The sequence below is a fragment of the Nerophis ophidion genome, linkage group LG19, assembly GCF_033978795.1.
Source record: "Nerophis ophidion isolate RoL-2023_Sa linkage group LG19, RoL_Noph_v1.0, whole genome shotgun sequence".
Lineage (NCBI taxonomy): Eukaryota > Metazoa > Chordata > Actinopteri > Syngnathiformes > Syngnathidae > Nerophis > Nerophis ophidion.
In genome coordinates this window covers 41234590-41249974 of record NC_084629.1, presented here as the reverse complement: position 1 = coordinate 41249974, position 15385 = coordinate 41234590, and the positions used below count along the sequence as shown (strand labels likewise).

Below are 15385 nucleotides of genomic sequence, written 5' to 3'. Positions count from 1 at the left end.
GATCAAAAGCATCGATAACTTGTTTATAGAAGTCTTCCTTATCTTTCTTCAGTTTTAAAAGTCTCTCTGTCTCGATGGAGATCTTAATTTATTACCTCCTGCTTCGATTGAAAGTCCAGTTTAGAAAACTGTTTTATTTTAGATATGTAATCCTCCATGTTAAAAGCCCAAGCGAGAGGAAAAAATAAACACTTGCTGCTTGTTGTCACTTCTTCTGCAGCCGAGTGGTCGCAAGAAAGATCACTAGCGCCCTCTACCACCAGGAGGCGGGAGTCATTTAATGACTCATATTTGACACACGCAGCTACGGTATATTAATAAAACGTAGCTGCTTACTGTTCTTTTTAGCATATTCAATAGCTTGGACCTTAAATCCTACTGAATAGCTCTTAATCTTCTTCCCTTTATGCGATTTCAAATGATTGAAATCAGCCTCCTCCATTTTGAAAATGATGACAGGTGAAGTGTCACTCGTGACGTGACGAGTTTGACCCGGTGGAAATTCTAGACATGCGCTAATAAAAATAATATTTTGCGAAACGAGTAATTCTAGGCAGGCGCTTACTATATACCCGGCCGCAATTCAAGGAAATACGGTATGTATCCTGATCCCCTACCTCGACCGCCGCGGAGTGTAGTCTTTCCTGTCCACCTTGCCAGTGACACAATAATGCCACGGGTAATCGCTATGTTTCTAGTTAAAAGACAAAACAAGAGTATTTGGAACACAATGGACTGATGTTTAGTAAAAATTAATCAGGAAAGCGGTAGGTACCTTGCCAAACAAGCTTGTGGATAAGCCAGTTCACAGCGTCCAGGGCGGTCAGAAAAGTGTCAAGTGGTCTATTTTCATCTGCAAATGTCAGTACATAGAGAATACATGTTAGTGTTGTAAATATCAGTACATAGAGAATATATGTTAGTGTTGTAAATATCAGTACATAGAGAATACATGTTAGTGTTGTAAATATCAGTACATAGAGAATACATGTTAGTGTTGTAAATATCAGTACATAGAGAATACATGTTAGTGTTGTAAATATCAGTACATAGAGAATACATGTTAGTGTTGTTAATATCAGTACATTTTGGTACCGGTACAAAAATATTGGTATCGAGACCACCCAAAGTGGGCCTACTATGCAAAACCAACTTTTCTTACCTATTTGTACCACCTGTTAATCATTTTGGGATCTGCTTAAGTCCTGAAAATTTCAAATCAAACAGTGGAGGCATGGCTTTTCATTTTTGCTCCATTTTCCAAATGGTTGAAATGAATTGAAATTAAAAAGTATGCAGCCGCACACTGACTCCAACATTGTGGCAATGGTGAAGCTCCTTTCACGCACCAAGTTGCAGGAATTGTAAACAAAACCAAAAAAGTCCCTGATGGTGACCGGATACTTTCTCTGGGCTTTCACAGGGAAAGTTTTTTTTTTTACTTGGAGAATTTGGGTGTTACCACAACAAGGCTTTTCAAAATGGTAAATGAGTAGAGGTGCAAACATAAACTCCCAACTGAATACACATGAGTAGTTTCACAACAAAATACCTTGATGACTCAGCAGAGTGTCAGAGTACTGCATCACCGCAACACACACACACACACACTAATGAGATGGGTAGGTTGTGAGTTCAAACCCTGGCCGAGTCATACCAAAGACTATAAAAAATAGGAGCCATTACCTCCCTGCTTGGTACTCAGCATCAAGCCTTGGAATTGGGGGTTAAATCACCAAAAATGACTCCCGGGCGTGGCCACTGCTGCTGCTCACTGCTCACCTCACCTCCCAGGGAGTGAGGGGTCAAATGCAGGGAATAATTTCGCCACACCTCCTCTGTGTGTGACTATCATTGGTACTTTAACTTTAACACACACACGCACCTGTATTTCTTACCTTCTTAAGACCTGAGAAAAATACCTACCTCTTTAGGACCCCCCTTTCTAGATATGTAAAGATTTGTATTTATAACATTAATACTGTATACAAATAAATTATAAATGGTTTGTACTTGTATAGCGCTTTTCTACCTTCAAGGTACTCAAAGTGCTTTGACACTACTTCCACATTCACACACACATTCACACACTGATGGAGGGAGCTGCCATGCAAAGCGCTAACCAGCACCCATCAGGAGCAAGGGTGAATTGTCTTGCTCAGGACACAACGAACGTGACAAGGTTGGTACTAGGTGGGGATTGAACCAGGAACCCTCAGGTTACTGGCATGGCCACATTTCCCAACCGCGCCACGCCGTATGGGGGTGAGTTCTGTAGTCTACAGCAGGGGTCACCAACCTTTTTGAAAGCAAGAGCTACTTCTTGGGTACTGATTAATGCGAAGGGCTACCAGTTTGATACACACTTAAATAAATTGCCAGAAATAGCGAATTTGCTCAATTTACCTTTAATATATATATATATATATATATATATATATATATATATTGAAATGGGTATTTCTGTCTGTCATTCCGTCGTACATTTTTTTTCTTTTACGGAAGGTTTTTTGTAGGGAATAATGATGAAAAAAATCACTTAAAAGAGGAGACAACAGGAAAAAAATACAAACTACATTTTGAAACATAGTTTATCTTCACTTTTGACTCTTTAAAATTCAAAATTCAACCAAAAAATAGAAGAGAATAACTAGCTAATTCCAATCTTTTTGAAAAAATTCAAATAATAATTTATGGAACATCATTAGTAATTTTTCCTGATTAATTTACATTTTTAAATGTTGATGACATGTTTTAAATAGGTTAAAAATCCAATTTTGCACTTTGTTAGAATATATAACAAATTGGACCAAGCTATATTTCTAACGGCCCTGCGATGAGGTGGCGACTTGTCCGGGGTGTACCCCACCTGAAATAGGCGCCAGCGCCCCCCGCAACCCCAAAAGGGAATAAGAGGTAGAAAATGGACGGATGGATATATTTCTAACAAAGACAACTCATTATTTCTTCTAGATTTTCCAGAACAAATATTTTAAAATAAATTAAAAAGACTTTGAAATAAGATATAAATTTGATTCAATAGATTTTCTAGATCTGCCGGAATAATTTTTTGAATTTTAATCATAATAAGTTTGTAGAAATATTTCACAAATATTGTTCGTCGAAAAAACAGAAGCTAAAATGAAAAATTTAATTTAAATGTATTTATTATTCTTTACAATAAAAAAACATACTTGAAGATTGATTTAAATTGTCAGGAAAGAAGAGGAAGGAACTTAAAAGGTAAAAAGGTGTGTTTAAAAATCCTAAAATCACTTTTAAGGTTGTATTTTTTTCTCTAAAATTGTCTTTCTGAAAGTCATAAGAAGCAAAGTAAAAAAATTAATTGAATTTATTCAAACAAGTAAAGACCAAGTTTTTAAAAATATTTTCTTAGATTTTCAAATTCTATTTGAGTTTTGTCTCTCTTAGAATTAAAAATGTCGAGCAAAGCAAGACCAGCTTGCTAGTAAATAAATACATAAAAAAAAAAAATTGAAGCAGCTCACTGGTAAGTGCTGCTATTTGAGCTATTTTTAGAACAGGCCCGCGGGCGACTCATCTGGTCCTTACGGGCGACCTGGTGCCCACGGACCCCGCGTTGGTGACCCCTGGTCTAGACTATGGTACATGTCTATCGTGCTAAATATTGATATGGTTTTATTGGCCAGCCCTATTTGGTTATGACAATGACTTCTAGTGGGTCCATGACCATGACTTCTGTTTTGTTTGATCAGCCATTTTACTGCCATGTTACAGACACAGTTTGGGAACAATGAAGGTATGTAAATGAACATTTATGTGTAAATAACTCATTTCACAACATATATACATGCTACTTATAGTCCAGTGCGGCTCATATATGGAAAAAGTGGGTGTGGCTTATACACCAGTGCACTCTATAGTCCGGGAAATATGTGCTTTGCAGCACTAAGCCAAACATTTAAGGCGACACAAACATCCTTAAAGTGGCGGGTGTGAAGAAAAACATTCAAAAGGGTTGGGCGCTCACTCAAATATAAAGTTAGTTTCCATCCATCCATCCATTTTCTACCACTTATTCCCTTTGGGGTCGCAGGGGGCGATGGTGCCTATCTCAGCTACAATCGGGCGGAAGGCGGTGTACATTCTGGACAAGTCACCACCTCATTGCAGGATAAAGTTAGTTTAGTTTTTAAGGGACGGCGTGGCGCAGTGGTAGAGTGGCCATGCGCAACCCGAGGTTGGTTCAATGCCCACCTCGTACCGACCTCGTCACGTCTGTTGTGTCCTGAGCAAGACACTTCACCCTTGCTCCTGATGGGTGCTGCTTAGCGCCTTGCATGGCAGCTCCCTCCATCAGTGTGTGAATGTGTGTGTGAATGTGGAAGTAGTGTCAAAACGCTTTGAGTACCTTGAAGGTAGAAAAGAGCTATACAAGTACAACCTATTTAGTTTTTAAAAAATAAATACATAAATAAAAAAATAAAGTTAGTTTAGTTTTTGAAATTTTGTGGTTTTAATTAGTTTTAAATCTTCATCATTTACTACAAGTTATTACATTATGTCTTTATATACATATATTTTTTTACTTTTTTTATTTTAATTAATTTTGGCCAAAGGGGGCGCATTTCAATTTCTTACACACACTTGTTATTTCATATGTTGGCCAGAGGGGGACCGCTTCGAATTTGTACACACACTTGTTATTTCATATGTTGACCAAAGGGGGCGCACTTTTAAATTCGACACACAGTCTATTTGAAAAATCCCTCCTTTTTGGCACCACCTTCATTTTGATAGATTTCACCACCAGGGGTGCAAATGAGATCTCTATTTTTTTTATTTTTTTTTTGTAATGTACTTAAGGCCGATGACAAAGGAGTCAGGGACCACAGATGACCCCCATGCCACACTTTGGACAACCCAGCTGTAGAAACTAACTGTTAATGGCCACCATAGTCTTAGTAGCGTAGTGTAGTTGTTCATCCTATGCTCACATTTGTCTTACGTCAGCACCGGAAGTCGTAAAATCAGTTCTTCACCTGGCGGGTTTTTTCCGGGGATGACCAGGGAAGTCCTTCTTTAGCTTGTTTTATCATATAATTTCATAATAAATAATTAATTGTATATACTCTGATGATGAACTTGTATGATGACTGTATTATGCTGATAGTATATAATTGTACCATGAATTGATTAACGTGGACCCCGACTTAAACAAGTTGAAAAACTTATTGGGGTGTTACCATTTAGTGGTCAATTGTACAGAATATGTACTGTACTGTGCAAACTACTAATAAAACTTTCAATCAATCAGTATATTGCTGCCTTTGCACCTGTCAATGCTTACTTTTGCATGCACATGAAAATACAAAATATCCTGACTTTGGAGCAATGTTCACAGACTGTAGTATTTGACTGTCTATTAATGCAATGGTTTTCTTTATTGAGACTATGCTTTTGGTCCTAACTTGTTCACACCTCCTCATATGGATGGTACTTTTCCTTGGTGGTGTCTGAAGAAGGGTAGAAATACAAGAACACACACACACACACACACACTCTGCAGAATATTGAAGAATGCCAACCAAAAAAAAACAATATTGGTGTTTAATGTAAACCTTAGACATGTTCTAATTGAGAAATATTTGACTGTAATTGGAGAAAATGTCTTGTGAAAGCCAATGTTTTGAATAATAGTCGTCATTAACAGAGAACTACTTTTGATTTGCCCAAATTGACAATCAATGTTCCCCAAAGGAAAATACATAAATGCATCTGTTTTAGCGTGGAACCTCCGAGGGTTGGCACGTCTGCCTCACAGTCAGCTGCGTGTGGGTCTGAATCCCAATGTGAAATGTTTGCATGTTCTCCAGCATCCATCCTTCACATGTTAGTTGGACCGGAGACCATAAAAATGCTTCATCCTGTGATTGACAGGTGACCGACTCAGAGTGCTACGTTGCTTCTGCACCCAGAGTCAGCTGGGATAGGCTCCAGCTCACCCAATAAATGGTAGAAAATATGATGAATAAGTCGAACTTTTATCATGTTTGCATTGTACAGACCTTCTAAAGCGGCGATTCTCAAACTGTGGTACCTGCACCACGAGTGGTACACGGGCGCCATCTAGTGGTACGCCTGAGAATCACTTTTATAAATAATCAAGCACGCTGCAACTGTTTAAACTGTTAACATAGTCATTATTATTATTATTTTATTATAATAAATAAAACCTCGACCTTGTTTTTAACGAATACCGTATTTCCTTGAATTGCCACCGGGGCGCTAATTAATTTAAAACCTCTTCTCACTCCGGCGCTTACCAAAGGCATGCGGTAAATTTAAGCCTGCGCTTATAAATTTGAGTGTGATGTAAGGATACCATCATGAAAAGCACATTTAATTAAAAAAAACGCTATTATGGTCTTACCTTTACTTATAAATGAAGTCCATGCGCAGCTCCTTCTGATCAAAAGCATCGATAACTTGTTTATAGAAGTCTTCCTTATCTTTCTTCAGTTTTAAAAGTCTCTCTTTCTCGATGGAGATCTTCCTTTATTACCTCTTGCTTCGATTGAAAGTCCAGTTTTGAAAACTGTTTTATTTTAGATATGTAATCCTCCATGTTAAAAGTGCAAGCGAGAGGAAAAAATAAACGTTCGCTGCTTGTTGTCACTTCTTCTGCAGCCGAGTAGTCGCAAGAAGGATCACTAGCGCCCTCTACCACCAGGAGGCGGGAGTCATTTAATGACTCATATTTGACACACGCAGCTACGGTATATTAATAAAACATAGCTGCTTACTGTTCTTTTTAGCATATTCAATAGCTTGGACCTTAAATCCTACTGAATAGCTCTTAATCTTCTTCCCTTTATGCGATTTCAAATGATTGAAATCAGCTTCCTCCATTTTGAAAATGATGAAAGGTGAAGTGTCACTCGTGACGTGACGAGTTTGACCCTGCGGAAATTCTAGGCATATGCTAATTATTTGGTGAAACGAGTTTGACCCGGCAGTAATTCTAAGCAGCCGCATACTATATACCCGGCGGCAAGTCAAGGAAATACGGTACTTAAGCCTACAGTGCTACTGTATTTAATGGTGGTACTTGGAGAACCAAGATTTGATGTGGTATTTGGTGAGTTTGAGAACCTCTGTTCTATAGACATAACCTCAAATCCTGCTACTGTCTTTGCATTTATTCAGAACTCATCCATCACTTGAATGGACATTTTTACATGATTGAATTTTCAATGAATTGTGCACATACGTCACCATGAATTGATTAACGTGGACCCCGACTTAAACAAGTTGAGAAACTTATTGAGGTGTTACCATTTAGTGGTCAATTGTACAGAATATGTACTGTACTGTGCAATCTACTAATAAAAGTTTCAATCAATCAACTCAGTGCAGTACTTACCCTGTAGATTTAGGCCCTGCACAAGTTCCATTTTGAACAATCTTCTTTGAACGCCTCATTTCCCTGCAGAGACAACACACATGTTTTCAGACACATTTGCACTTTTCATTCGTTACATGTAAAACTTTCTTTGGGGTCATTTCCACACAGCAGTCCTGACCTCAACCGACATTCAATAAGAGAGGAAAGAAACAACAGTTCAAGGAGCATTGCTCACTCCATACGCTCTCAATAGAAGATTTCAGAATTCAAGTTGACGCCGCTTCCAAATTTAGTGACTCTAGGCAGCTATGATGTCAACAATTGCTCACAGCTGGCAGCAGAGCAAGGAATTGGACACAACATTAGGCACACGTGCAGTCCGAAACTGTATTGTGCGGTCATTACAAGGACACGAGTGTATTGCTGATTAAGTCAGGTAATATTGTAATATTTTAGAGGTAAATAAGCTCATCACAATAATAGAGACACCTGTCAGTATAGTAAACAAACTACAAGAATAAACACATTGCTGGATTGACATCTCTGAAATATTAAAGTAATGAAGGCATTCAATAAGCTGTATGTTGTGGACAGTGCAAATAGGATCATTTGCAAACACCAAAAATGTACAAAAAAAAAAATCAATATTGAGACAAAAATGGATCATTTTAATGTAAAAGCCTATTGACGACAGAGAGTGCTGCAGACTGGGGCGCACAGTGACAATTAGTTCAACGTCCTCAAAGCCTGCACTTCCCGCCACAGAGACACAAATTAAAGCACGCGTGGGCCACCACCCACGATCACACCTCACCTAAAAAAAAAAAAAAAAAAAACACTGACCAATAATCCGACATTCCCAGCTTTCATTGCGTGCATGAAGCTGCAAGTTGTGGCTATGCCTTTTTTTTTTTTTCATGAATTTATCATTATCTTTTTTTTGTGCAAGCATGCATGCTTGCACCCTCCATTTATAGACTCAATATAGACGAAAAGCGTTTTGTTCGCACAAATAAATCATTGCTTTTGTTTAAGGGACATTGATCAATCTAATCGCCTGTAATAGGCTCCCTAATTGCGGCATGCAGGGCTCACAGAGCCGCGCATGTCCAACTTTAAATTGTATGTATATGTATAGTGTATATATATATATATATATATATATATATATATATATATATATATATATATGCAACTATATATATATACATACACACAAAGACACACACACACAAATATATATATTAATTAGTCGCAATTTATATATATGTATATATATATATACATACATACACACACATATATATTTATATATATAAATTAGTTGCAATTTACACATATATATATACATACACACACACACACATATATGTAAATTAGTCGCAATTTATACCTATATATATATATATATATATATATATATATATATATATGACTTGCTATAATCTGGGGTTTCAAGTAAGACTTAAAGGTCGTATATCATATTCATTTTAAACATATCTATAATTAAAATGGCATTTAAATATATATATATTTTAACAATTAGGGATGATACAGTACATTATAATTCTTGATATTGTATATTAGTATTGTTGTTGACCTAATTGTGATGGCAATATTATTGTATTTTCTTGCCTTTTTTTTTTTTTTCGTTTGTATTTTTTTAAGAAACAAAACACGCGGTGTTGAGTGACATTAATGCACCATTATGGCACTTTTTTTTTTTTTTTTTTTTGGCCCGTTTTGAATATTGTCATGAATATCCCTCGGTGTGTATTTTCTGTTTAAAAAAAGAAGGATAATTTACATGATTGTTATGCAATTATCGTAGAGTGATATGTGTGAAATGTCATTTAGAGAGAAATAAGAATTGTGTGAATGACGTCACTTAAAAACATAAATGCCCAAAAAAGTGGCTGCAACGTGCACGTGGTTCAGGCAGCTCATTAATGACGCATGTCATATTTTGTATATTTAATTTATACAACTGAATGCTTGTTTGATGGCATATATTCAACCGATCCCCCGTTTCTGCTAAAAACTGTCACCGTGTTAAAATAAAAAATATATATATAAATTAGATATTTCGTTTTACCTCATCCGTCACGTGTTTAGTGTTGTGATGAAGTCATCATTTGGCAAATCTGCGTGTTGGAACGAATACTACGAAAAACAAAAAACAGCAAAAGGTCAACAAAAAAGAAGAAAATCATTTCAAAACTTACCTTTTAAAGATGAATCCAAAAAAAAAAAAGATCGAACAGGACGTGGAGTATGCATCAAAAAGAATAAATGTCAAAATACGCCAACTCCAGTCTGCTGTTCGGGAGCCTGAGGAGGCTTTGTTTGTGGGCGGGGCCAGAGAGCGCTCGGCACTCCTATTGGCTGACTCCCGCGGTTGTCCCGGAAGTGAGCCTCTGATTGGCTGCGCTCGCTGGCCGAGCCCTACTTCAAAACAAGAGTGTCGCCGCCGCTCCAAAGTAGTGCCGGCAGACACGAGCCGCGTCAGCCCGCCGATGGTGACCCGAGTCCCCGCAAGCGCTTCCGAGTAGAGTCGGTCATCGGCACGCTTTCCCCCAGCACAGGACACAACTCGGATATGGCGACCTCCATTCTTGGGGTGAGTTCCTCCTTTGTTGTGATCGTCAACATGACCTCATTATTATTATTATTATTATTATGTTCGTTTTAAGTTGAACTTTGCTGTTTTCCCAAGGAAGAGCCTCGCTTCGGAACGACACCTCTAGCGATGCTGGCCGCCACCTGCAACAAGATCGGGAACACGAGCCCCCTCACCACGCTGCCGGACTCCGGAGCCTTCGCCAAGGGAGGATTCCACCCGTGGAAGCGGTCGTCGTCCAGCTGCAACCTGGGCTCGGCTCTGCCGGGCTTCCCGGTGGCGACAAGCCGCGCCTCGGGCGGACTAACACCGACGAGCGGCGCCGGCGGCAGCGCCTTCTGCCTGGCCTCCACCTCGCCCACCTCGGCCGCCTTCTCCTCAGACTACAGCGGCCTGTTCTCCAACGGCGGCCCGGCCCAGGAGTCCGGCCAGTCGGCGTTCATCTCCAAGGTGCACACGTCGGCGGAGAGCCTCTACCCGCGGGTGGGGATGGCGCACCCGTACGAGTCGTGGTACAAGTCCGGCTTCCACTCCAGCATTTCCGGCGAGGTGGCGAACGGCGCCTCGCCCTGGTGGGACGTGCACACCAACCCGGGTTCCTGGCTGGACGTGCAGGCCCCGGCGGGCTCGCTGCACTCCGGCGGCCCGCAGGCGCTCCACTCCCAGCTGAGCGGCTACAACGCGGACTTCTCCTCCCTCACCCACTCGGCCTTCAGCTCCACGGGGATCAGCCCCGGCGCGTCGCACCTGCTGTCCACCGGGCAGCACCTGTTGGCGCAGGACGGCTTCAAGGCGGTCCTGCCGGCCTACACGGACCCTTCCGCGGCCACGGCGATGATTTCCGCGGGCGGCGGAGGCGGAGGTGGCGGCGGCGGCGGCTCCTCGCGGTCCTCCAGGCGCTACTCCGGCCGGGCCACGTGTGACTGCCCCAACTGCCAGGAGGCCGAGCGGCTCGGGCCCGCCGGGGCCAGCCTGCGGAGGAAGGGCCTCCACAGCTGCCACATCCCGGGCTGCGGGAAGGTGTACGGCAAGACGTCGCACCTGAAGGCGCACCTGCGCTGGCACACGGGGGAGCGGCCCTTTGTCTGCAACTGGCTCTTCTGCGGCAAGCGCTTCACACGCTCCGACGAGCTCCAGAGACACCTGAGGACCCACACCGGGGAGAAGCGCTTCGCTTGCCCGGTGTGCAACAAGCGCTTCATGCGGAGCGACCACCTGAGCAAGCACATCAAGACGCACACGGCGGGCGGGGGCGGCAAGAAGGGCAGCGACAGCGACACCGACACCAGCAACCTGGAGACCCCCCGGTCCGAGTCCCCGGACCTTATTTTGGAAGGGGTGCACCCCAGGATCTCGGGTAAGGACCAGTCCCCTCGCCACGAGCCCTGATGCAGGGCCCCGGGGCCCCCAAATAACTGCGAACAAAACAATAAACATTAAAAAACGGGTCTTGTTGAACATGAGGGAATATTTCACGGAATCGCAAAAAGAGGGAAAAAAAAGGCGGACTTGTTGAAGTTCTTGCATCTTGTATAAAAAAGTCATCTTGTTGTTTGCATTCGTGATCCTGGACTTCAGGGAGTTTACCTTTCAATGCACTTTGTGGATATAAAATGTGTTTGGACAGCTTTTATTTCTTTTGCCAAAATATCTATATATAAATGTTAAACCTGTATAAATTCACACGTATAAAACTTTCATTTTGAAGTAATTAAAAGGCATTAAAAAGGCTGTCACCGTGTGAGGAAAGACTGTTATTCAGGGCAGTGGTTCTCAACCTTTTTTTTTTTCCAGTGATGTACCCCCTGTGAACATTTTTTTTTTTTTAATTCAAGTACCCCCTCATCAGAGCAAAGCAATTTGGGTTGAAAAAAAGCGATAAAGGAGTAAAATACAGCACTATGTCATCAGTTTCTGATTTATTAAATTGTAAAACAGTGCAAAATATTGCTCATTTGTAGTGGTCTTTCTTGAACTATTTGGGAAAAAGATATAAAAAAATAACTAAAAACTTGTTGAAAAATAAACAATTCAGATTTCTACACATAGAACTTAAAGTGGCCTCTTTGGGGATTGGAATAGAGATCCATCAACTTCATTCTAAACATTTCTTCACAAAAATAATCAATATTTATGGAACATGTCCACAAAAAATTCCAGCTGTCAACACTGAATATTGCATTGTTGCATTTCTTTACACAGTTTATGAACTTACATTCATATTTTGTTGAATTATTATTCAATAAATATATTTATAAAGGATTTTTGAATTGTTGCTATTCTTAAAAAAATCTCACGTACCCCTTGGCATACCTTCAAGTACCCCCAGGGGTATGTGTACCCCCATTTGAGAACCACTGATTCAGGGGGCATTTGGACATTTTTCCGTCTTTAGTTTTAATTAAAACAGAATAATTCCGTGTTTAATGTGGCGTAAAAAGACATTTCATGGCCAAATGCAAATGATGTTAAATGCTAATAATTGTGACTCGCACTCCCTTGTGTCTTGTATTTGACATCAATGATTCATGCTTAACAAATATCCAATTGATCTTTTGAACATGTTCATTTTATGACAAAATGCTCTGATGATGGACCAAATTATTTGCTGTCATTTATATGAAAATAAGGACTCTTTTTTTTTTTTTTTTTTTTGCACACAATGGGACTGAGAAAAAAATGGAAATGAGTCACATGAAATTCATTTTAAAATGTTTTTTCTGGGCTAGGGCAAATGTTTGAATATAAGACAAAGTCTAAAAAATATCTACTTTTGCCTTCTAGGCAATTCTTGAAAAAGGGAGTTCATGGCGTCAAAAAATATTTGTTCCTATTGAATTGCGATTTAAATTTGACTGCGCGCATCAGCGGATTGAAGTCAATGATCACATACTTATATAAATCACATTTAACACTCAAAATGGAAAAAGAACAATTAACACATTTGTTATATTTATCAAAGACCTACATTGGTGTAAAAAAAGAAATCATATTTTGCGCTTTAAAAGCAGGTTAGTGTATGATCAAAATGTATTAATGTAAACAAACCAAAACAGTTAGATTTCCTTTAAACGGATGAATAAAAAAATACAAGACAATATTACTCCAATATTAAGTTTAATATCTTGGACTTAGACTTACTTTTTTTGTCATCAAGTTTGAACTTTACAGTACAAATAAGAACGAAATGTTGCATTATCTGCTTTTAGTGCAGGATAAAAGAGCAATAAGGTGCAGATATATATAAATAGTTACTGTACAGATAAATATATTGCACTTTTTCATATGCATTCACGTTTATGTTATATTGTCTTTATATTCCAGATAGTTCATCTTAGAACTAAAACTGCAAAATAGAAATATACAGGATGTTTGCAAAATAAATCGTCGAATTCACAATTATTGAACGATAACGACGATTATTATTTTTTATTCAATAATTATGTGATTATTGAAATTAACAATGCACGTATATTGCACGTTTATGCTGACTAAATGAAGTACATAAGTATTGAAATTATTTTAATCAAAAGATTTTAAACAAGTCGGCTTGCGCGGTGCGGCATAGCTCGGTTGGTAGAGTGGCCGTGCCAGCAACTTGAGGGTTGCAGGTTCAATTCCTGCTTCCGCCATCCTAGTCACTGCCGTTGTGTCCTTGAGCAAGACACTTTACCCACCTGCTCCCAGTGCCACCCACACTGCTTTAAATGTAACTTAGAGATTGGCTTTCACTATGTAAAGCGTTTTGCGTCACTCGAGAAAAGCGCTATATAAATATAATTCACTTCACTTGTGTTGATAGGTAAAAAAAAAAAAGTTTCAAAACTGCAGAATATTTATAAGCCATTTAATCGTGAAAGCGTGTTTAATGTTTGATCATTAGAATTGAAACATGTGCTACTTTGACCACTACATCCCTCTACTGGCAGGACAAGAACATGCATGCTGCTAAATGGCTGAAGGACACCAATCGATGGCCTTTAAAAAGAAACATGTACATTTTTTGAAAAGAAAGAAGCAGTCTTTAATGCTTTCTCTGGCTCCTCTCTGGTCTGCTGTCCCTGCTTCTACTCCTCTCCTCCTCCATCCTCCTGTCCCTGCTTCTACTCCTCTCCTCCTCCATCCTCCTGTCCCTGCTTCTACTCCTCTCCTCCTCCATCCTTCCTCTCCTTGCGTCCACACGGCCGCTCTCAGCCTCTCCCCTGTGATGGCGCTCGCTACCTCGCTCATCACTCCCGCTGGCATCCCGCTTTCTGTCCGCCGTCTTCTTCCTTCTGCCCTCCGGAGTCCTCCCTCTCTCAGTCCGTGTTTGTTTATGTTCCGCGGGCGCCACTTCACAGCGCTTGTGTGAGGCGTGACCGCTCGCTGACCGGCTCCTGCGAGACGAGGACTTTTTGTGACTCTTGTCTCGCCTCCGGGAGCTGTTATCTCTGCACGCCGCATCCTTCTTGCTCTTATTTCTCTTTCGGCCCTTTGAGTTGCCGCGGCTGTCTGAGTCGGAGTCGCCGGAGCTGCTGCTGCTGCTGGATGAGTCGCTGCCGCTGCGACTCGAGCTGTCGCTACTTTCATGCTTCTTCTTCTGCTTCTTTTTGCTCTTTTTCTTGTCTTTTTTGCTCTTCTTTTTCTTGGACTTCTGCTTCTCCAGACGATCCAGTTTCCTGTCGGACGTCAAACTTTAAATAACTCCCTCTTGCTGACGGAATAAACTCATAAGAAGTGCACAATCTAATGAGATTGTAACAACCACCATATCAAACACTAAACGGGATGTAACGATATCGATATTTTCACGGTATAATACAATGTTTCTGAGGTATATTTCCGAAATGAAGTTGCAGGAATGTTTAGTACAGTACTGCTTAACCTTGTTGGAGGTACCGAACCCCACCAGCTTCATATACACATTCACCAAACCCTTATTTAGTGAAAAATACAATTTAAATGTTTTTTTTACATTCAAGACAGAGTTACCGTATTTTTCGGACTATAAGTCGAAGATTTTTTCATAGTTTGGCCGTGAGTGCGACTTATACTCCGGAGCGACTTGTAGTCCGAAAAATACGGTGTATGTTTTTGGTAACACTTATATTCTAAGTAACAAAGACTTAATTTAGAGTTTTTTGGACACCAGGAGAACATATTCTAAGTAGGGCTGCAACTAACAACTAATTTGATCATCGATTATTCTGTCGATTATTACTTCGATTAATAATCGGATAAAACAGACTAACTACATTTCTATCCTTTCCAGTATTTTATTGAAAAACAGCATTCTGGCACCATACTTATTTTGATTATTGTTTCTCAGCTGTTTGTAAATGTTGTAGTTTATAAATAAAGGTTCATTTAAAAAAATATATATATATACATATTTT

At 40.1% G+C, this 15385-nt stretch overlaps 2 protein-coding genes across 4 annotated transcripts in view; one reads left to right on the top strand and one right to left on the bottom strand.

Moving 5' to 3' along the window:
* Positions 1-834: 834 nt before the first annotated feature.
* Positions 835-15385, bottom strand: part of cir1 (corepressor interacting with RBPJ, CIR1) — a 34014-nt gene continuing 19463 nt past the window's right edge. Inside the window, exons 10-11 of one of the 2 annotated variants that reach the window (XM_061880016.1) lie at positions 7409-7471; positions 835-853 (exon numbers count right to left, since the gene is read on the bottom strand). In XM_061880016.1, coding sequence (XP_061736000.1) covers positions 850-853; positions 7409-7471 — 67 coding nt within the window. In that variant the 3' untranslated portion in view covers positions 835-849. Of the gene's footprint in view, positions 854-7408; positions 7472-13843; positions 14669-15385 lie in introns of those variants that run through there. The other variant, XM_061880015.1, reaches the window with a different exon arrangement.
* sp9 (sp9 transcription factor) lies at positions 9857-11957 on the top strand. Of its 2 annotated transcripts, none has more exons than XM_061880012.1 (2): positions 9857-10010; positions 10107-11957. In XM_061880012.1, the coding sequence occupies exons 1-2, from the start codon at positions 9990-9992 to the stop codon at positions 11397-11399; spliced, it is 1314 nt and encodes a 437-aa protein (XP_061735996.1). In that variant the 5' UTR covers positions 9857-9989; the 3' UTR covers positions 11400-11957. The 2 variants fall into 2 exon arrangements, with proteins under 2 accessions (XP_061735996.1, XP_061735997.1); XM_061880013.1 differs by having other exon boundaries at positions 9859-10010; positions 10111-11957.